The sequence below is a fragment of the Mirounga angustirostris genome, unplaced genomic scaffold (genome assembly GCF_029215605.1).
Source record: "Mirounga angustirostris isolate CCGP_5_RB_7025 unplaced genomic scaffold, mMirAng1.0.hap1 SCAF_3, whole genome shotgun sequence".
Classification (NCBI taxonomy): domain Eukaryota; kingdom Metazoa; phylum Chordata; class Mammalia; order Carnivora; family Phocidae; genus Mirounga; species Mirounga angustirostris.
In genome coordinates this window covers 98,218,013-98,239,868 of record NW_026991711.1, presented here as the reverse complement: position 1 = coordinate 98,239,868, position 21,856 = coordinate 98,218,013, and the positions used below count along the sequence as shown (strand labels likewise).

General features: G+C 36.0%; 1 protein-coding gene across 1 annotated transcript in view; it reads left to right on the top strand.

Annotated features, from left to right (window-relative positions):
* The window catches only part of LOC135363795 (inactive dipeptidyl peptidase 10-like), a 340,497-nt gene that overhangs the window by 132,959 nt on the left and 185,682 nt on the right, over positions 1 to 21,856 (top strand). The window contains exon 2 of the mRNA XM_064585816.1: positions 16,128 to 16,242. Within this exon, the coding sequence (XP_064441886.1) occupies positions 16,128 to 16,242 (115 nt within the window). The remainder of the gene's footprint in view (positions 1 to 16,127; positions 16,243 to 21,856) is intronic.

Genomic DNA, 21,856 nt, shown 5'->3' with positions numbered 1-21,856 from the left:
CGGGTACTGGCTACTGTATTCACAAAGACTAGGGAAAAAGAAGACTGTCTTCAGCAGATGAGTAGAAACATTGACTGGCTTTGAGATGAGTAATTGCCTTACTCACCCATACAAAAGTTTCAGCCATAGAAGTCCTCCTTTAAGCAGAGCACAAATAATGCATGATGCATACTTAATGCAGATCAAGTGTAACTTACCTTGGATTTATTTAATTATTGCTGGTCCATGAGGTTTCTGAAAAATAGCTAGAACACTACCTTACTGCAGATTTAAATAAAAGGCCCAAATCTCTGTTGATTTCTTTTTCTTCATTGAATAGTGTGTATATATAATATATATATGTGTTAGAATTTGTGATAACCAACACAGGGTGGTAAAGGAGTTCAAGCACACATACCCTTAACATTTCCAATTAAAAGGAGCATAGAAATATTAATTATCACAGTGGAAATATAATTTGTTATTTCTTTCCCTCTTAAATACCTATATGATTCTTATTAACATTTTAGTGGCAAGAGCGATAAAAATAATTAAAAGCACATTTAGTTCCTGTTCTGCCCCATTTCATTAATTTCTGCTTTTTTTTTTCTTTTGAAGAAAAAGTTGTATAATTGATGTCTTAGCTATAGCTGCCACTTTATGGTATTAAATTTCTGTATGTGAAGAGGGAATTAGATTTTCTCTTACATGCATGCTGTCTTTGATACACATACTGTTTTTAAATGTTAAAACGTGGCTGTATTTCCATTCCTACTATTTAAAAGGCAGAGTTGGAAAGTTTTACAGTGAAGTGAATGCTTACTTTTCAAAGTTTATTATGTTTTATTTTTTCAGAGTTCATATGTAATAGATATGTACTAAATAAATGTGTCAAAAAATTAAGTTTTGAGCTCTATCACATGTGACTATTTCAATTTAATATCTGTTTTGACTCCTGAAAAACCCTAAGGTTTTTCAAGTTGAAAGAGGTGAATTTTGGGGCACCTGGGTGGCTCAGTCGTTAAGCGTCTGCCTTCGGCTCAGGTCACGATCCCGGAGTCCTGGGATCGAGCCCCGCATCGGGCTCCCTGCTCAGCGGGAAGCCTGCTTCTCGCTCTCCCACTCCCCCTGCTTGTGTTCCCTCTCTCATTGTGTCTCTCTCTGTCAAATAAATAACATCTTAAAAAAGAAAGAAAGAGAAAAGAAAGAAAGGGGTGAATTCTTCCTAGCCACCAACTTTCCCTCTAGCAAGTCTTACCAAGAAAAGGCGCTTGATCCTGAACAGAGGGCTTTGCAGATTGGACCCAGTGCTGACTTACTGGGAAGGTTTTTGGCTTGGGACATGGTGGTGTACAAGTGCAGTTAGTTAACATAAGGGGATCTAGTGAAGTGTCAAATGTTCCCCCAGATGCTCAGCAGCATCTAAAGGTCAGCCATGTTTGAAGAGCACATTAACAATGCTGGCTTTGAACTTAGCTGGAAGCTGGAGCTACATTTGTTCTTTTCAAGCACTCATGTTTTGCCAGTGGCTTTACTATTTTTCTTAACCTTTGTTTGGAATCTTATTTGACTACTGAACTGTAACCTTTAACCCCCAGAAAAGGCAGGAAATTAAACACACCTTGTTCACCTCAAAGAGATAACAAGGAATGAGGTTTTCCTGTTTGGGGTGACGGGGTGGGGTGACATTCTTCTGTCTTTCACATTTAAGCTCTTCCTGATCAAAGTCTTTAGGGAAGAGTCAACATACATTGGGTCTTTAGCGTACAACATTAGCATCCCCAGGGACTTCTCTCTTTTCTGGAATCCTATTGCTTGGAGCATCTGACACTGCAATATTGAATTTTTAAATTTTTTTTCTGTCTTTTTTTCCCCCTAATGTTTAATAAACTATTGCCCTTCCCAAAGAGATTGTCACTTATTTGAATCAGTGAGCTTATCTGGAGTCCTTCCTCTCTTCCTTTGTCCCTTCTTCCTTTCTTTTTCTTCTTTCTTCCTTTCTTCTACCCTTCTATCTTTCATCCAATATAAATTGACATCTACCTTAGCAACAGGCTGAGGTCATACTTATGCTTCATAAATGCATGAGTTTATTAAGACTTTATAGAAGTCTTCAAACTGTTTCAAAGGACCCACTTTTCCTGACTCACTGACAGTTAATACAATCGCATGTAGTTTTTTTTTACACTTCAAATTTGAGAGACCTGGTTACAATACTTAAGTTTATGCATACTTAACAATTTATGAACAGTTTTCACTGGCATTATTTCTTGAAAGGCTCACAAATATATACAAGTTTGTAATATCACCTCTATTTTCTATGTGAACAAAGTGAGGCTGTGTCTCATCTAGTAGATAGGAAAGTGGGAATGGGTTTTGTGACTGCTCCATGCATCAGACTGTGCCCCCGATGGTGTTATTTGGGTTTACACTGCTATTTTGGTTTGATGCCTAAGAAAATGAAAGCTTTACCTTAAATCACACAAGTAATTATTAACATGGGCAGACCAGGCTACTTGGTTTACTGTTTTCTATCCCTCTACAATGAATATTTCACACAAGACATAGATAATCTATAGTTAAGTTAGTTTTATATCACACATTGATATAAAATTAGTTTTAAAAGATAATTGAAAATTAAGAATTGAAATTCTGAAAGATCTTCAAGGTAAAGGGAAAGATTAAATATTAAGCCAAAAAATGATTTCTTAGTTTGTTGCATTCATATATTCCATAAATATGGGTACCAAAAACTGCATGGGGCAATGCAATACAATGAGAAATGACTAGATTCTTCCCTGCTCATAGGCAAGAGGTTAAAGTACTAAAAACTTTAGGAAGACTGAACCTTCTCATTTTCTGAAATGAGTTTCAAAGGTGGGATTGTCTGGCTTGTTAGCAATTCATTCCAGGTAATCAACCATAGAAATTTAGGGCTATTGATCCAGTTTATAGATCACTGAGCTTCTTTTAGTGCTCATGTACCACAAACATACAGCCCCCAAGATGAGTTGATGGCTACACTGCTGGAATGTCTCTTCTCCTTAGATTTCAGATGAAGATAACTAGCTCAGCTCCTAGTCTCCATGTGGCTGAATGCATCCCTCAAGATCTAAAGACCCTATTCTTAATTCTTAGAGCATAAATCTGAGCATACAGCTTCAATCTAAATATTTTGTGACCATTTACTATGTGCTGTGCTAGGTATGGAGGATACAAAGATGGGTATGAAATGGTCTCTTGACAAGGTAGAACTCATTTGAGACTAAAACTTGATTTGGTAAATAACAAATACAGAAGAAGATAACAAAAGTGATCGTTTTGTCTCAGGCACCACTAACGGGGTCCATAATTACAATAGATTTGGTCAATTGTGTATGTACTAGAGCTAGTAAGCAGGTAATTGGAGACTGAAATCCTGATGTGCCGGCTACAAAGCCGCTAAGTCTTAATGCTTCCACCAAATTCCTCTGAGGCCAAGATGGATCATTTTAGCAGTTCCAGAACTATATCACTCCAGGGCTTAATTTCTGTGGTTGAGGTCCTCACACTTTAGTGTGCCAAGGAAAGATGCCCAGGAATCATGGAGGGTTTGTTAAAATAACAATTGCTCAGCCTTTCCACCGAAACTCAGTAGGTCTGTGGTAGGGCTGAATAATTTGTGTTCCTACAAGCTCAGAGGTGACACTGACCATTATGTGAGTAGCTCTGACCTAGGGGAAAGTCTGTCAAACTTTAGCATAGAGCAGAATCTTCTGGAAGGCTTTTTAAAATAAATTACTGGGCTTGCCCTGGCCATGGAGATTCACAAGGTCTGGGGTGAAACAGAATAATTTTTATTTCCAACAAGGTTTCAGATACTGCAGTATCTAAAAGTCAGCTTCAGACTGCTTGTTCATGGACTGCACTGAGCTAAGGAACTATCTAAATGGATCAACGAAGCAACCTACTAAGAATCCCAAGTTTAAGAAATGTAAAACCTTTGATCAAAATAGGTGCTTCACTTACTGTGGAGTTCTCATCAATGCGATAGAAGAAAGTGACAAACTGTGAACGGCATGAATCTAATGGACAATTTTAAGAAGCAGTAAGTACTGTAAGTAACAACTGATTATGATACCTAAGAAAGGCGTTCTCCTACAGAAAGAAAAGTAGGTTGCTTGAAGGATACAGTGATGACATGTAGCAATCTGTCTCCTTAGAGATCAGTTTTTTTTTTTCTTTTGAAATAGCTTGTTCAGGCATTCTCTTTTTAACATTAACATATAAAATTGCTAGAAACTTTGAATGATATAAAAAGTGGAATTGGACTATATCACTAGAAATACTGTTCATGTAGAGCACAAAGTTGGGTCAGGGCCAAGCGCTGGAGAATTCTTCAGTTTTGAACTAAGCCCCAGAAGAAATCAGTAAAGAAAATGGAGACATGGCTAGCACTGGGGGATTCAACAAACAAACAAACAAATAAAACCAGGAGAATGTGGTGTTCTAGGAACCAAGAAAATATTTTCCTGGGGGTGATTTAATGATTAATGGATGAGAATGCTGCTAAGAAGTCATATAATAGGAAAATAGAAAACTTGTCCGATTTGGCACCATAGGGATCGTGAAGGCATCTCATTTGAGTGTTGTAGGAAACCCCAAGTGTCCTTCCTTACAGAAAGAAGGTATAATGAGAAAATGGATGTCAAAAATAAACAATTCTGTTTATGTGTTTGTGTTCATAGATCTTTTTTCTTTGAACTATAGTTTCTAAAGTTTTTCTTATTAATGTCATACTTTTTTCATTAGCACAGATTTAGATTACCTTTCAATATCTGGCTTCTGTCTTGACTTTTCTTTGTTTTAAAATTTTCTATTTTCATGTGGTAATTTTTCCAGATGAATTTTAAGATCATCATCTCAGTTTAAAGACACAGAGTTCTGTTGGGATTTTTACTGGAATTACTTTAAATATTTCTGTTACTCTAGAAAAATGAGCATATTTAACATACTGAATTTTCTTTACCAGGAATTTAGTGATTCCCTTCATCTTTCAAGTGGCCTTGATAAATCTTCCAGGAAAATCTTGTGGCTTTCTTTCTTTGGACATTAAAACTTTCTAAAGTAATTTCGTATGTATCTGTTGCTATTGTGAATTCTGTTATCTACATTTTTAAACTTGTGGCAAAATATGTATAAGATAAAATTTCCCATTTTAATTATTTTAAAATGTATAGTTCTGTGATATTAAATATATTCACATTGTTATGCAACCATCACCACTGTCCATCCCCAGAACTTTTTCGTCTTCTTAGACTGAAACTCCATATACATTAAACAATAACTCCTTCTTTCCTCCTCCCTTAGCCCAGCCCCTGGTAGGCATCATTCTCATTTCTGTCTCTATGAAAATTACTGTTCTAGGTAACATTTATAAGTATTTGCATGCCTGGAATCTTATAATATTTGTCCTTTTGTGACTGGATTATTTCACTTAGCATAATGTTTTCAAGATTCACCCATATGGTAGCATGTGTCAGAATTTCCTTTCTCTTTAAGGATTTGTAATATTTCATTGTACATATATAACCTATTTTAGTTTCCCATTCATCCATTGATGGACAGTTGGGTTGCTTCCACTTTCTGGTTATTATGAAGAACACTGCCATGAACATGAATGTGCAAATATCTGTTCAAATCGCTGATTTATTATAGCTCCCATCATCTCTCTTTGGTTACTATTTGCAGGGGATATCTTTTCCATCCTTTTGCTTTCCTCTCTGGTGTGTCCTTGGATCCAAAGTGAGTCTTTTGTAAACAGCATATATTTGAGTCCTGTTCTTTTTGTTCCCCCCTTTATCCATTTTGCCAATCTGGTGTTTTTTTGTTTTTGTTTTTTGATTGGGGTGCTTGATTTCTTTACTTTAAAAATAATTAGAGGACTTACTATTGTCATTTTGTTTGTTTTTTTCTATGCCCTACAGATTTTTGTCCCTCATTTCCTTTTTCAGTACTTTATTTATGTCTAGTTGGTCTTTTTCTGTGAAGTATTTTGATCCCCTTCTCATTTCCTTTTGTGTAAATTTTAAAGAATTTTTGGGGAGTTATCATGGTGATTATATATTATATCCCAAAGTTATAACAATCTAGTTTAAATGAATACCAACATAACATCAGTTGGATACAAAAAGTCTTTTATAGGACTATCCTTCTTGTGTTATTAATGTTATAAATTACTTCTTTTTATTGTATACTCATAACCTTAACATGCAATTATTATTATTTTTTTATGTTTTTGTTCTTTAAATCCTGTGGAAAACTAAAACGTGAAGTTAGGAGCCAAAATTGCAATAGTACTGTTTTTTATATTTGTCCTCCTTTTTATCATTATGGAAGAAGTTTGTGTCTTCATATGGCATCAAGTTAATGCCTAGCATTCTAATTTCAACTTAGACTCCCGTTAGTATTTTGGGTAGGGCAAGTCTAATAGCAATAAGCTTCCTCATCTTATGTTTGTCTGGAATGTCGTAATGTCTTTCTCTTCTTCAAAGGATAGTGTTGCTTGACCTAGAATTACTGATTTCTTTTTTCTTTCAGCACTTTCAATATATCATCCCACTGCCTCTGGCCTGCAAGGTTTCTGCTGAGAAATTCTCTGATAATCATATTGTAGATACTTGTAAGCAGTGAGTCACTTTTCTCTTTATTCTTTCAAGATTCTCTTCTGTCTTTGGTTTTTGGTAGTTTGATTACATGTGTCTAAATGTGGTTCTCTGTGTTTATTCTGCTTGTAGTTCATTTGTGCTTCTTGTGTTTTGATATCCATGTCTTTCCTCAAATCTGGAAAGTTTCAGTCATTATTTCTTCAAATAAGCTTTCTGACCCTTTCTCTCTTTCTTCTTCTGGGATTCCTATAATGTATATATTGATTCACTGGATGGTGTCCATTAAGTCCCTTAGTTTCTGTTCACTTTTCTTCATTCTTTTTTTCTTTTTGTTCTTTCAAATGACCAGTCTTCACTGATATTTTTTCTGATGATTGAGTCTGGTGTTAAATTCCTCTAGGGGGTTTTTTCAATTCAATTATTTTTCAACCCAGAATTTCTGTTTTTTTTTTTTTTTTTAATTTCTGTAGTTTTATTGATATTCACATATAGCTTATATTTCATTTTTCTGATTTCCTTTAGTTCTTTGAGCATATTTCAAACAGTCGTTTTAAAGTCTTTCTCTAGTAATTTTGAAGGCTTTGCTATTTTACAGTGGATTTCAGGAGATTTATTTTGTTCCTTTGAGTGGACTATTTTCCCCTGATTCTTTCTATTCCTTGTGATCTTTGCTGAAAATTGGGAATTTGAAAATATTGACACCTCTCTCAGTCTTTGTAGACTGGCTCTAAGCAGAGGAAGATGGTAGCTAATTAGTACAGTGTGAAGGCTCAAGATCATCTCAGATCTTTTTGCAGCATTTGTCTTCCTTGTGTTTGTGTGCACCTTCCCCCCAATTCCCCTGTATATATGCATGTTTTTAAATGTCTTAATTTCCCCAAAAATTTCACCCATGCCTTTTCTTGAGGCCTTAGGTGTTCTATGTTCCTCTGCCTATAATTTCTTGCTCTCATGTTCTGCATGTCTGTAGTTCTATGCAGTTTTCATCTACCATGGAAACTACCTCTGCCTTTCAGGGCTTCCAACCTGAGATCCAATATATGTAGCCATTTTCACTGATCTCCAAACCAGGCAGGACAGAAATGAGTCCCTCAAGTAGCCCACAGACTGTCCAGAAGGTGCAAACAAGTTCCATTCATTTCCTTCCTTTTGAGGGAAAGAACTGGGATTGGGCTACTTCCTCTTGACCATGCTTCACTGTGTAAGGGGCAGGGGGAGGCTAGGGCATTAAAGAATGACACAAAATTTCTTTTTGAATGTGGCTTTTTCTTGACCGGGCTTTTGCTTGGTTGCTGCAGAACTTTAACTGGTTTGCAGAGCTCCCACAAACTATTTTAATCAGTCTATAGTTGCTTACTTGGTGTTTATGTGGGGAGAATGAGGGCCTAGAGCTTCTGAGTTTGCCATCTTGCTTATGTCTGATCAGTTTTTTTTTAATGCTATGTTTTTTAGTTGTGGTTTTGAACCCTAAACATGTTCAGAGTCATAGATGCTCAGACAACCCCTAAATCATAATAGAAATTTAAAACTATCTCTGCATAATATATTGATGATACCTGTCATCTTTGTTTTCTAATTTAATGATGATCTATCTAGGAGTGTGTCACCAACATCATAATTATTGAGAGATAAATGTCAAAGTATAACTGAGATAATTGCTAGTTCTTTTATAAACAATTTAATGGCGAACAAATAAAACCAAATCAGAATTAAAAATAATAAAGCAAATAGCACTAAAAGACTCTACTTTTGCATATCTAACAAGCTTCCATTATTGTCTATGTATCATGCTATGCATAACACTGACTCAACACTGCTTCAGATACATTGACAGCACAGAACTATAACAAGAATAATTATGAAAAACAAAATTGTGATCATTTACCAAAAATATACACTTTACTTAGCATAGAGTCCTCTAACTGGAGAAGCATGATGAATGAGAAAATTGTGAATGGCCATGAATATAATGGAAATTTTCAGAAGCATTAGGCATTATAAATATTAACTGCAAATTAGAAATGAGAAATAATCTATGATTATATTTTTATTGATATTCTTAATATGTTCTAGAGGAGTATGGCTGTATCTCCTAATATTGGACAATATTTCATATTTAATGATTGTTTTATTAAGCTCCTGCATCTAATTCACTAAAATTTTATTTGGTAAATTGACATCTATTTTTATTTAAATTGAGTTGAAAATATTTTATGTGCTATACTTTTTAGGCATAGTATTGAGACAGTGTAGGAACTTAATAAAATTTGGAATTTTTCCTTTAAGTACACTCCAAAATATCATAAATGGTACAGGAATTATCTGTTTTTTGGAGGCAAAACTCTGGGCCCTTTATTTTAGGGGAGATCCTTAAAAATTATCACAATTTTATTTATTGGGCTATTCCATGTTGTAAATTTTGTCAGTTATTTTTGCTGGAAAGAAAAGAAATGCACACTCTGTTGAACTTTCCAAATACCTAAGTGTGTATTTTTATGCACACTTCACTTTAAAAAATTTCCTGTGATTCTTTTTTTCATTCCAGATTTTGCATAGTTATGTAATCTCAGCATATCCAGCACCTCATTTTTTTACAAAATGCTGATTGGATATTCAAAGCAAATTTTTTATATCAATAAGGAAATTAAAACTTCTCTCCTCATTTTCCATAGAAAAATTTTGTAATTTCCTGCTTTATCCTTATTTATATAACCTTGTATTATATTGGTGGGTTAGCAAAATCTTCATTCGAGTTTTTGCTTATTGCTTATTTTAATTTGTATTCCTAGCTGCATCTAGTGTAATATCTTATATTCTAAAATACTCCAGTATATTTTGTTAAATAGGATTGTTTAAAGATAAATGGCCATCTGTTGAATCCCTGTATGTCAAGGTTTTTCAAGACAAACTCATCTAACCTTTTCTTAGGAATGATATAAAACCATTTTTCACCAATTTTGAATTTTTCCAAGGTGTCTTTAAAACTCTTAACTCTAACATGCTATATTTTTTAATATCATGAAATAATATGGAACATTTGAAAGTATTTAACTTTAAGATATTTTCTAATTATTCAGTAAAAATGTCTGGATTGTTTCTAACCTATTCATTGTTGAGAATGTGAACACAATGAGTAAAGTAAAATTGTTTAAATAAAAATAATTCAAATTTTCGAGCTTTTTAACAGAAAATGAACTGGTCGAATGTGTTGTCCCTGTTTTTTTTTTTGTTTTTGTTTTTTGTTTTTTTAATTTAAGACATTTATTTGAATTCATTTCAGAAAACATTAAACAGTCTGTTTTTGTGAAGACTTAAGTACATCTGATGGTTTTGAAGTGATAAATATAGGTAAGGGATAAAATAAAAGTGAAAAGTTGAGTTTTTGAATGGTTGGTATGGCTGTGTTGAGAACCAAACTAAGAATCAGTGTATTAAATACTAATACTCTAAGCCTGGAAATCTAAGTTCACCTTTTCCAGTAGCAATAAAGACATTTTAAAGAAACTTCCCTGTGGTTTTCTGATAGTAGACATGTGGTAGGAGAGAATCTATTTTTATTAAAACACACCCACACCTAATCTACAGATGTAATTTAACATGATTTTTCCCCTTGAATCTCCCTCTAAATGTTATCACTTTCTGAGACTATTTCAATATAGAGGGATCATATTTCTTCTCATGGTGCATATGGAAGCAAATACATTGCAGTTGTCTAAGGGGAGGTACAAGTCGAATACTGTAAGTTAAAAAAGCTCTCAAATTTTGATATGCTTTACTTTTTTTTTTTTTAAAGAAAATAGAATCAGTTTGGCTCTTTTCCCTTATTTTGCCGAAAGAAATGACATATAAATCTTGATTTTTTTTTTGCTTATGTATTTTGCTTATGATTTCCAACACTTTTTTCTTTGCACTTGAACAAATAAAAAATGCATTTGGATTTTGGCAAACTCTGTATATAGTGGACAGCCTTGTCTCATAGACTTAACTGTTCTCCGGAAAGTGATGAGTAGATAGGCAATAGATACAACATGAATAGCTAGGTTCCAGCTAGGATCTAGCTCTCCTGTAGCATCAACACGTCTCTAGACGATGACAGCACTGAATATTATCTGGAATTGAGCACAAGTCTTTCAACTGATGCATTCATCATCCACTGGAGGACTGATTTACAAAAGCGGCTTTCTATATGGATTATTACCTGTTTGTCTTTGTATCTTTAACGGTACTCTTAAGCCCATCCTGGGAATAAAATATCCCAACATTGACTCTGTTCTGCCTCCAGAACATCTAGATGACCTCATTGCAAACTCAGCATGTTTTCTCAGGTTGCTGCACAGCACCCTACCTGTTTCGTGAGCCTGGCATGTGCACTTGATTGGTTTCAGGTAGTGGCTTGTAGGAAGTCATTGAAAAGCAAAGTCAATTAGAACCACTTCCCACAGCAGTATAAATTATCACATTTTTTGAAGAGGATGTTAACTTGAAGATTGGCAACTGCATTTTGGAAAGCTAGCATCAGATAAATGAGCCTAAAATTAATTGCAGTCAAATTGATCTTTAGCAAGTAGGTACATTTTATAAGTTTGCTATTAATGTGTATTTGACTAATGGTGCTATATTCCTGTCCCCTTTTGGGTTTCCATTTATACTACTTAATTAATTGGGCAATTATTTTCTAAGCACGTATTAAAAGAACCAGAGATTGTTAAGTGGTCTGAGTAAAGTTGTCTAAGATGTCATTCTTACTTTAAACAGATAATAACTTTGACAGGGATATGATGGCTTTTTATATATGGCTTTAAGCATTATCATCAGAACCACCACCACCACTACCATCATCATTATCTTTATCATAGCTGCTATTGTTACAGGATTTTGTGTCCCCTTAGTGCCCGTGGTTCTTGGTCACGCCGCTTCGAAGAATGAAGTGGTAGACAAGAGGAAGAGTGGTGGGCATCAAATCAAAGTTTATTGAGCAAGAGTACAAAGCTCCCGGAGAGGGAGGGGGGCCCAAGTGGGTTGCCTCTGGAGTTTCAAAGTGTAGGGGTTTTTATGAGCTCTTTTGGAAAACTATCTTAAGCAATCAGGGTATGCTGAGTCTTGCCAATCAGGGCTTTGGTCACATATCTGTCTACCTATTAGGTTAATGTCCATGTGCTGATGGTCCTTTTTTTTCTGACATCTGGGGCTTAGGTCTTAACTACCCCTTGCTAATGATATTGACAAATGTTTTTATAGTTAATTTTCTTAGTTTAGACGTTTTGCAGAAGTCATCTCTGTAAAGGCTGCAGAGCAGAATACTAGTGTGGTCCTGTCTAAGCTCCAAAACAGGATGTGGGTGCAGTTTATTTTAGCTGTCCTGACTCCATATTTTCTTGTTGGGGACCCTGGCCTTGATTACTGTCCAACTAACTCCTAACACTATAATTCATTCATTCATTTTAAAATTATCTACGGCATACCTAGTATGTGCCAAACACCATTCACAATGCTAGGGTTGTAGCAGAGAACAAGATGAACTACATTAATGACACCATGAAGTTTCTATTCTGGAGAGCTGAGAAGGATAGAATGAACATTTAAACACCTTAATATATATTCTTAACTAGCTTAATATGTTATTATAGATACATGATTAAATATGACATGTGATATACCTAAAATGATAATGCTATGAAGAAAAAGAAAGGGGAGTGAGAGAATAGAAGGGATATGAAATATTATTTCAGAGAGGATGGTCAGGAAGGAGCATTTGAGAGGAGACTTGAATGTAGAGAGTGATCTATATTAAGTGTGTTGAGGAAGAACATTCCAAGCAGTTCATTTAATGTGAACTTTACCTAAAAGTTTTGTCCCAATAATTAGTTTTAATACTTACATTTAAAAATAATTACATTATTATTCCATTTGTTCAGATAAAACAAAAAATCTGAGGCTCAGAAAAATACATCTTTGCAATCTCACAACTCTTAAGTAGTTGAAGTGGATTCAGCCTATTGGTACAATGTATTTTAGGCATTTTTTTTTTTTTTTCAGAGGAAGGGAAATCATATTTGGCTTGCATAATTAGGTGAAATTCCCAAGAGGAGAGCCATTAGAGCAGGATGTTGAATGATTGACAGTTCCTATAAGTGGAGGCATTTTAAAGGGATTGGATGGGGAAGAATTAGAAAAGAAGGTGATTTGAAGGTTGAAGCATCTGAGGCGTGTGTGCCAAATGGTAATCAGAGCGGTTTGGGGTTGTGTTCTTTTTCAAAAGGGATCAAGCTGGATGAGGAAACTGGAGCTTGGCTATAGACAATTGTTATGCTAAATTATCTCATTTGCATTTGATTCTTTAGTTAGTATAGGAACATTAAAGGACTTTGTGGAATAAAGTGACAGAAGTGAAACTATGCTTTAGAAATATTGCCATGGTAATAGAATCGAAGTCTGCAGTTCCTAAACAGATTTGTAGATGCCTTGGGCATTGATGAGTCATCTTAAAGGAGCCACACATTCTTAGGTGCATCACTTTATGAACAGAAAATTTTTTTTTACTCAAATGTGTTTTACCGGGGCGCCTGGGTGGCTCAGTTGGTTAAGCGACTGCCTTCGGCTCAGGTCATGATCCTGGAGTCCCTGGATCGAGTCCCGCATGGGGCTCCCTGCTCGGCAGGGAGCCTGCTTCTGCCTCTGACCCTCCCCCCTCTCATGTGCTCTCTCACTCTCATTCTCTCTGTCTCAAATAAATAAATAAAATCTTTAAAAAAAAAATGTGTTTTACCATTTTAAAAATGGTGTATTTTCCCAGTCCGCCATGGGTGGGGAAATATAAATTTATTTGAAAACATTACAGAATTCAGGATAGCTTTTCTTTAATCATGAATTTTGTCAAATAAAAGGTAATAAAGTACAACTATTATTATGTTGGGGTCCAAATCGTTCTTTGATTCATCGATTTATTTATCGATTCATGCATTTATCCTTGACATATTTATCTTTAGGACACCATATTAAAGTGGTTAAGAGCCAGAGTTTATGGACTGGCCCCTGAGATCTCCCACTTATTAACAGTAAGTGGATTTTTAATTAATCTCTCTAAATCCCATTTTTGTCATCTGCAAATCTATCAAAATAAAAGTAATCTCACCTGACTTTTATGAGGATTACGAGAGATTATGAATATAAAGTATTCAGTATAATACCAAACACATAGTAAGATATCTACGGCATTATTATGGTTAGACAACATTTGGTAGATATTACATGGCTACATCCTATTCAAAAACTGGAAAGTACACTCAAGTCATTTCTTTAATAATTTGCCTTGTGTCCAAGTGTATGGTACATGCTGGATAACTAATTTGTGGAAGCATACCCTGAATGCCCCTATTAATCACTGTTTGAGAATATAGAGATCCTATCCTCCTTCTGTATTCCCATCAAGCAGAATGTACAGAAGAATGTGTTGTTCAGTGTTCAAGGTCAGAGGCTCTGGGGCTGGCCAGCCTGGAGCATCTCCTTTGTAACAGTGTCCACATGGCAGGCCTTGATCTTCCTAGGGCTCTGGCCATGCAGGGAAGGAGAGGCAACATATAGTTGCTAAGGTTAGTTGCTGTGGTATAAAAACTTGGTGCATGTAGATCCCAGCAGTGGATACTTGTCCAGTTGGCCATTCCTGGATTCCCTGTAAGTTTTCCCAATAAACCTATGTCTCTATCACTTACTGGTCCATCACTTGCCCTAGGTTTAGAGTCTGCTAAGGTGAGGCTTCATATCAAGTGCCAGGGAATCAAGATCAGAATCAGTAGATTTAAAATTATAATTTACTCTTGATTCTTTTATTGGAGTGAGATGTCCGTTATTATTAGCTTATACATTTGACCCTTGAACAATGTGGTGGTTAGGGGCACCAACCCCAGCATAGTTACAAGCCCATGTATAATTTTTGATTCCCCAAAACATAACTACTTATAGCCTACTGTTGACCAGAAACCTTACCAGTAACAATAAAGAGTTAATTGATACATATTTTGTTATGTGTGTTATATACTGTATTCTTACAATAAAGTAAGCTTGAGAAAAGAATGTTAAGAAAATCATAAGGAAAAGAAAATACATTTATAGTAATAAACTGTAAATATCTGTGTAAAAGTGGACTTGTGCACATCAACTATGGAGATTCTAACCAAAATGCAATAGAAATAGAGGTGTTGAAAAACGAGCATTAATAAGTGTGGAAAAGAGGTATGAAGTCAGTCATGTTAAAAAGAGTAGAATTGACCTCTGCTGGATTTGGTCCATTAGACTGAAAGACAAAGCAGTTGATCGCAGAGGGGAAAAACAAGAACAAAATACCTCCCATGCACGTTCTCTTCTTGCATTTATTTAGGGTCTAGTTCTTTATGTCCAAAGTGTTTATGGCAGAATTGAATGCCAACATCACTACATGAAAATTTGCTCACGGTTTTAATCTGTGAGTCACAGGAACCAATTTATAATTTATTAAATGTTTGCTGTTCTATTTATCTTTGTTTAAAGCAGGACTGCTCTTGTTGAGTGATTTGTACACACATAGTGAGCTGGATAACTATATGTTTTGTTTCATTTGTCTTCAAATCACTTAGCTAGTTTTGAATAAAAAAGGCTTTGTTGGGAGGGAGGAAAAGAAACTGGGAGATGGGAAGAAAGAAATGAGAGATTCAGTGTTTTATAAGCTTCATTGCAAAGAAAATCTGGCATTCATTTTAATTCAGTGTGGTGTTTGCTTTGCTTTGGTGAATTATGCTCACACATTTCTAGTCAACAGGGTAGAACACAGATCATCTGAAAAAGAAAAGCTTTATATATTGTGAGAGATGTTCAAATCTCTCCTCCCCCATCAATCTTATCTCCTTGCCAATATTAGGCATGCTGCCTAGGGAGAGGATGCTATCAACCATTGATATAGAAGCACTCATTTAATTTAGTTACTATATCCTGTTGATTTTTATGAGTGGTGGGGGAGCTGTTTGAAAAGGACCTGTTGTGTTGACAGATGTGCCCTGCTCTGCAGCTTGGGGCATTTTGAATGCTTTTCCCATCTCAAATCTTTTTCCCCACTATCCAGTTAGAAAAGTAGTCCACAGTGCTTGGGAAATACTGGTATCTAAATCTTTATTGTAGGTTCTATTGTAGTAAGAAAAAATGTAAGTGGGCGCACTTTATTTCCATAATTATGTTGCAGAGTATTTTGGCTATTGTCCTAGTGTTTATAGTCAATACATTTTAATGCCGTCTACATTTTGGACAGCAGGCATAAAGCTCTGTTGGTTTATCTCTTAGAGACATAAGATTACCCCCCAAAAGATAGCCATTTATAATATATGCACCTTTGAATAATTAAGTGAGCTACCAAAGAGGAAAACAATCCTAATCAGCTTTCAAACTGTGATTGTGCCATGCATTGAATCATCCTTTATGAATACATTTCTTTTGGAGCATGTGTAATTATGAACCTTTTTTTTTCTATCTCGGTAGGAACTGGGAAGTAACAGCCCTCCACAGAGAAACTGGAAGGGGATTGCTATTGCCCTGCTGGTGATTTTAGTTGTATGCTCACTCATCACTATGTCAGTCATCCTCTTAACCCCAGGTAATCTGTCTTTATTCCTCTCTTATGATGGTATTGTGGATGATAATTTCACATTCAAATGCCTTAAGAGGGTAGTCATATGTGGTATCTTAAGAACATTAGCATTGGTTGGAATAAAAAAAAATGCATAACCAGACAGTTTGCAAATGGCACAGTAATTTTGTGGTTCACATATCATGCGAGATATTTTTGGGAAGCTGAAATGTAAAATATATACATCGAGAATGCCAAGGAGATCTTTAGTCTCCATGGCTACTTAGAGACTTACTATGTTTGTCAGTTAATAAATGCAGGGGACATTTGACTTCCATTGTACGTTGAAGATGAGGGAGTGGAGTCTGAAGTCCCCATATGGAGGTGATAGCTCAACTGTAATGAGGGTGGGGAGGGAGGATTTGAGAGACAGGGTTTGATCAAAAGAGAATGAGGTAAGCCTCTAAATGATTCTTTCTTCTGTTTCTTTCTTTCCTTTTAGTTTTTATATTCCCAGTTTCCCCTTGTCTAAAGAACATTGCCAAATTGCCCTTGCAATGATCTTTAAATTGTGTCCTTTACATTAAAGAGTTTAACACTAATATATATAAGTGTTATATATATATATATATATATATATATATATATATATAAGTTAGCAGTAGGCTTAATTCTTCTCTGGGGATTATTTCGGTACCCAAAAGTTTTACTGCTCTTTAATAGGTGCTAATATTGGAAGACAGAGAAAGTCTGATGACTTTTAAAACTCCCCAAAATGTCTTCCAGGAACAAATGCATTTGGCATGCTGCTATACCCACCCACCTAGCTTCCTCAAAGACTGGACACCCATAGATTGCTCAGGATTATAAAAAATAGGATTAAGCTAGTCCTCAAATCAATTGATATAATGAAGTCACAGCCTGTTGTTAAATAATACGTATTTACACTTCAGTTCTTGCCCCACTTTTGTTATTTACAAGCCCTTAAACACATTGAATTTATTTCCTCATGTACAAAATGGGATTAACAATAATAGCTCCCTTTCAGAGTTATTTAGTCAACTAATTATGGTGACTAATTATACAAATGACAGTATCGATTGCGCCAATGTGGTACTTTGTGAAATATACCATCTTTGTAAAAATATTGGCTTTGAAATGTATAAATTGCCAAAAATAGTTTGTAATTATGATTTAACATATGAAGAGATTGAAAAAGAAAGAAATCAGGAGGGAGGGAAGGGGAAGGAAAGAGAGAGAGAGAAAGAAAAGAGAGGGAGGAAGGAAGAAAGAAAAGGAAGAAAGGGAAGAAAGAAAAAGAGAGAGAAAGAAAAACTTCCCTGATAAGAGCTGACTTATCCAGCATTCTCTTCAGGAGCCCTGTCTTAACTGCCTCATATGTCCATCTGCAAGACAGTGTAATTGAGCAATGTGATGGCTCTAAGTTGTTGCTGAATGCCAAGAATCTTTGTTAGAGGAGGATGAGCTTATGTTCAACATAGTGTTCCGCTTAAAGAATTTTAATGTAATTATTAAAAAATGAATGCCTTAGGTATACTGCCTTCTACTGGGGACTGTTAACCAGGTGGAGATACTGGTGCCCTGATGCCTGTGTGTTTCTCTTAAACTTTCTTCCATCTGATTATAGTAGCTTTGCCTGCTGATTCATTTTCTCGGAATTTCTTGTTACTCTCTGAGGCCATTGTGATACTTTGGGGTCCTTTGAGTATTTGGTATAAGCCACTTTATAGAGTTGGCCACTGACTAAATTAAACTTCCTCTACCCAGCCGTTTCCGTGTTGTTCAATATCAAAACAGAGTATGGTTGAAATCAATTTGTCATGCACTTATTCATTTTTTAAAGCAAGGACTTTGGGCAAGACACACCTTGGTTTGAGTTCTGGTTCTATAATTCCCTGGTTTTGTGAAATTGGCCAGTTATTTAAACTTGTCCACCATTTCATTCATCTGCATTATGGGTGCAACATGCTGTGCCAACTTTACAGTGTTATATGAGGGACAGATGACATAAAATAATTCAAGTGTTTAGTGTCTAGCACTGCTCTTGCTATTCCTCTTATTATTGCTATTCTTCAGTACTTATTGACCACCAGACACAACGCCCAACACTGTGTTACATGAGGGCGATTTCTAAGAAAAAATGTAAAGTCTCTCCGGAATCTAGATCTTCCGTAATTTCAATTTTAAATTATGGCAGATGGAAAGGGGCTAAATATTTAATCTGGAGTCAGCCTTTCAGTGGTCTGTTTGTTCAGTCATTTATTCATTCATCAATAAATAATTATGGAGTTCTTACCACATTCCAGGTGCTATGGGTAGTTGGCCTTGCTCTCTCCTGTTTTATATCCGTCACCTTGAATCCCTTTTCCCTAATGACACAAACACACGACAACCACACATCCTCAACCCAAAGACTTAATTTCATGTGAGATTAGTCATATGAATGGAAGTAGAAATTATTTTTAGATTTATAGTTTATTAAGTACATTTAATATACCACATGTTCAAAGGTCTATGGTTTTTACTGTTATTTTGGTCAGGAAAAACATGATACGAAAAATAAAAGTCATTATGCTGGAGTGGAAAAAGTATTGCTATAGGAAACAATTAAACTGCATTATGCACTCCTCGTTTATAAACTCAATGCCACCAAAGACTTGGTAAATTATAAAAATTGATGAAGTAGGTAGGTGTAATGAGGGTGGGTAGGAATTTACTTGAGTTATGAACAAGCAAATACGAGCCTAGTTACAGGGCCTTAATGGTGGACTCAAACTGAACAGCCTAGTGAAATATAAGGTCAGGAGACCAACTGTTTGTGGTCTAAGACTTGAGTCATAAGCCTGGAAGCAGTCTTAGAAGTTATGTAGTCTTACCTTCCTCATGAGACAGGGAAAAACCTGAGATTGCTTAATCTAAAATGTGCATCGAGACCATTAGTGTAGACTCTTGATTTAGCAGGTGTGTGTGTCTGTGTAAGTCTGTGGTCAGACTCTAGTCTAATTACATCATGTCTTCCTCTTCTGACTCTCAGGTTTAAGACCCCTCAGCTGTGCTAGAATAGACCCACAAAGGAAAACCTCCAGCTAGAACGATAATGTACAATACTTCCTTCTGTTGTTCCCTTTGTCCACCAGTAGCCTCTAAGGTCAACTTTCTAGGTAAAACTACTCAGGCGCATGGAAAGTTTTAACCAGGAAGGGGAATCTGTGTCATGAGGAGAAACTTCTGATCGAGAAATTATTCAGCAAAATACTAGACCTTGAGGACTAAAGGCCAACTCTAGAACAATCTTTCCAATAAGGGTGGGGGTCAAAAATCCATATGCTTTTTTTTTTTTTTAAAGATTTTATTTATTTATTTGACAGAGAGAGACATAGCGAGAGAGGAAACACAAGCAGGGGGAGGGGGAGAGGGAGAAGCAGGCTTCCCGCTGAGCAGGGAGCCCGATGTGGGGTTCGATCCCAGGACCCTGGGATCATGACCTGAGCCGAAGGCAGACGCTTAATGACTGAGCCACCCAGGCGCCCCAATCCATATGCTTTTTTAACGAAGATTTTATTTATTTATTTTAGAGAGAGAGCACACAAGCAGGGGGAGGAGCAGAGGGAGAGGGACAAGCAGACTCCTCCTGACTGTGAAGTCCTTTATTTTATTTTATTTTAGAGAGCAAGAGAGAGAGAGAGCAGGAGCAGAGGAGGGGCAGAGAGAGAGGGAGAAGCAGACTCTTCGCTGAGTAGGGAGCCTAATGTGGGACTCGATCCCAGGATCCTGGGATCACGACCTGAGCTGAAGGCAGATGCATAACCGACTGAGCTACCCAGGCGTGACTGCGAAGTCCAATGTGGGACTCAGTCTCATGACTCTGAGATCATGACCTGAGCCAAAACCAAACCAAGAGTAGGATGCTTAGCTGACTGAGCCACCCAGGTGCCCCTCCGTATGCTTTTTATAGCTATGTAATAACCCTGGGCAAATCACTTACCTAATTTGACATTAAATGTTTGGTTGAAGAAGGGCATTTTTGGTTTAGCAGACTATGAAGTATCTTTTGAAGTTTCTTACAGCTCAAATATCTATGATCTAATATAATAACACTAACAACAATAGCAATAATTATGGCTTATTTGGTAACAAATGTAGCAACAGATTAAATCTGGTGAGCTCTCACACCAAGTCTCTTCTACTTTGAAAATATATTTAATGGGTTGTTTTTCAGGGGGGACGGGGGACGAAAGCATATAAAAAGTTATCTCGTCTAAGAAATGATTTAGAAATTGTTTTGCTCAAAATAGCATCACATTTTGGAGGTAAGTGCTAGGGAATGCAAGCCTATAACCAGAGAAACACATGTTCATTGTGACTTTGGTTTGATTGAAAATTTTATTACAGAAGTAATTTGACAAAGGTGTCTTAATTTCCAAGATAGTCAGTGACTTCCCTGCCTGGTGAAGAGAAGCCCTAATTATTTTTGAAGAGCGGGTTAACCATTCAAGTATTTCTTTAATAAGTAACTATTTTTGAAAGGAACAAATTATTCATTTCATTTTTTTTTTTATTAAAGGGCAGACTTATTTAGATGCATTGATCAAGCCTACATATTTTTTTGTTGTTGTTGGTACTGAATCAGTTTAAAGAGAAAAGAGCACCCATGTTTATGTTCAGAATATGTAACTCAAAGATCGGTATTTATACTCTACAAATAGATGAATGTACATCCATGCCTAAGTTATGGAGACTGGTGTTACATAGCTATGCATGCCCTGTGCAGTCTCATATTTACATGGAATATGTAGAATGAGAATGATCATGGTCCGTAAACATTTCATGCAGAATGCACTTACACGTTTTACCTGTTTTGAGAGGAGAGACATGTATTTTATAAATCAGGATGTATTTAGAGGAGAATATTCTTTAAGCTTTCAATTTGGTTGCCGTATTGAGATAGGCACCAGTGTGGACTATGTCTGGTACCCCAGTTGTCAGCAACAGTGGCCTGCTGCCCTTTGGTTGGTGTATCTAATCAGTCAGTGTCAAAACAGGGTCATCAGATTAATTTACTACTATGGCTGACTAAAGACAAAATTGTAAGGCACTGAAATTGTGTCTTCATCATTAGCTCTAGCTCTTTAGAACAATTTCCCATTCCTTTAGTACCCTCTTCAGGTAAGCATCCTGAGCTGGTCTTTGCAGGTCTAACAGAGCATAAAAGAAAAGAAGCATTCATATCTAAGTCATTAGCATTCATGTATAAGTCATCAGGACTCTGCTTGATCCCAGTTAAACAAGAATTTAATAGGGATCGTCTTGTTCCACTATATGCATGCCTTTATTTTCACTTCTAGAAGTATATCTGATAGTAAGAATTTTACACTAATTTCAGATGCCATGTTGGGAAAGAATTTAGACATGTTAGATTGCCACTGTGGTGTTAATGGTTAGGTAAATCTTTATGTCAGTTAAGGATTTTGATCCATGAAGTTATGTTCAAATCATTCACTAGAGCCAAGATTTAGAACTGAGGAAGCTGAGGGAACCAGAGAAACTTAGGCAGCCTTATCCAGAGCAATAAAACAAAAACTAGGAGCTAAAACTTAAGGGAGTGTATCTGTCCTTGAAG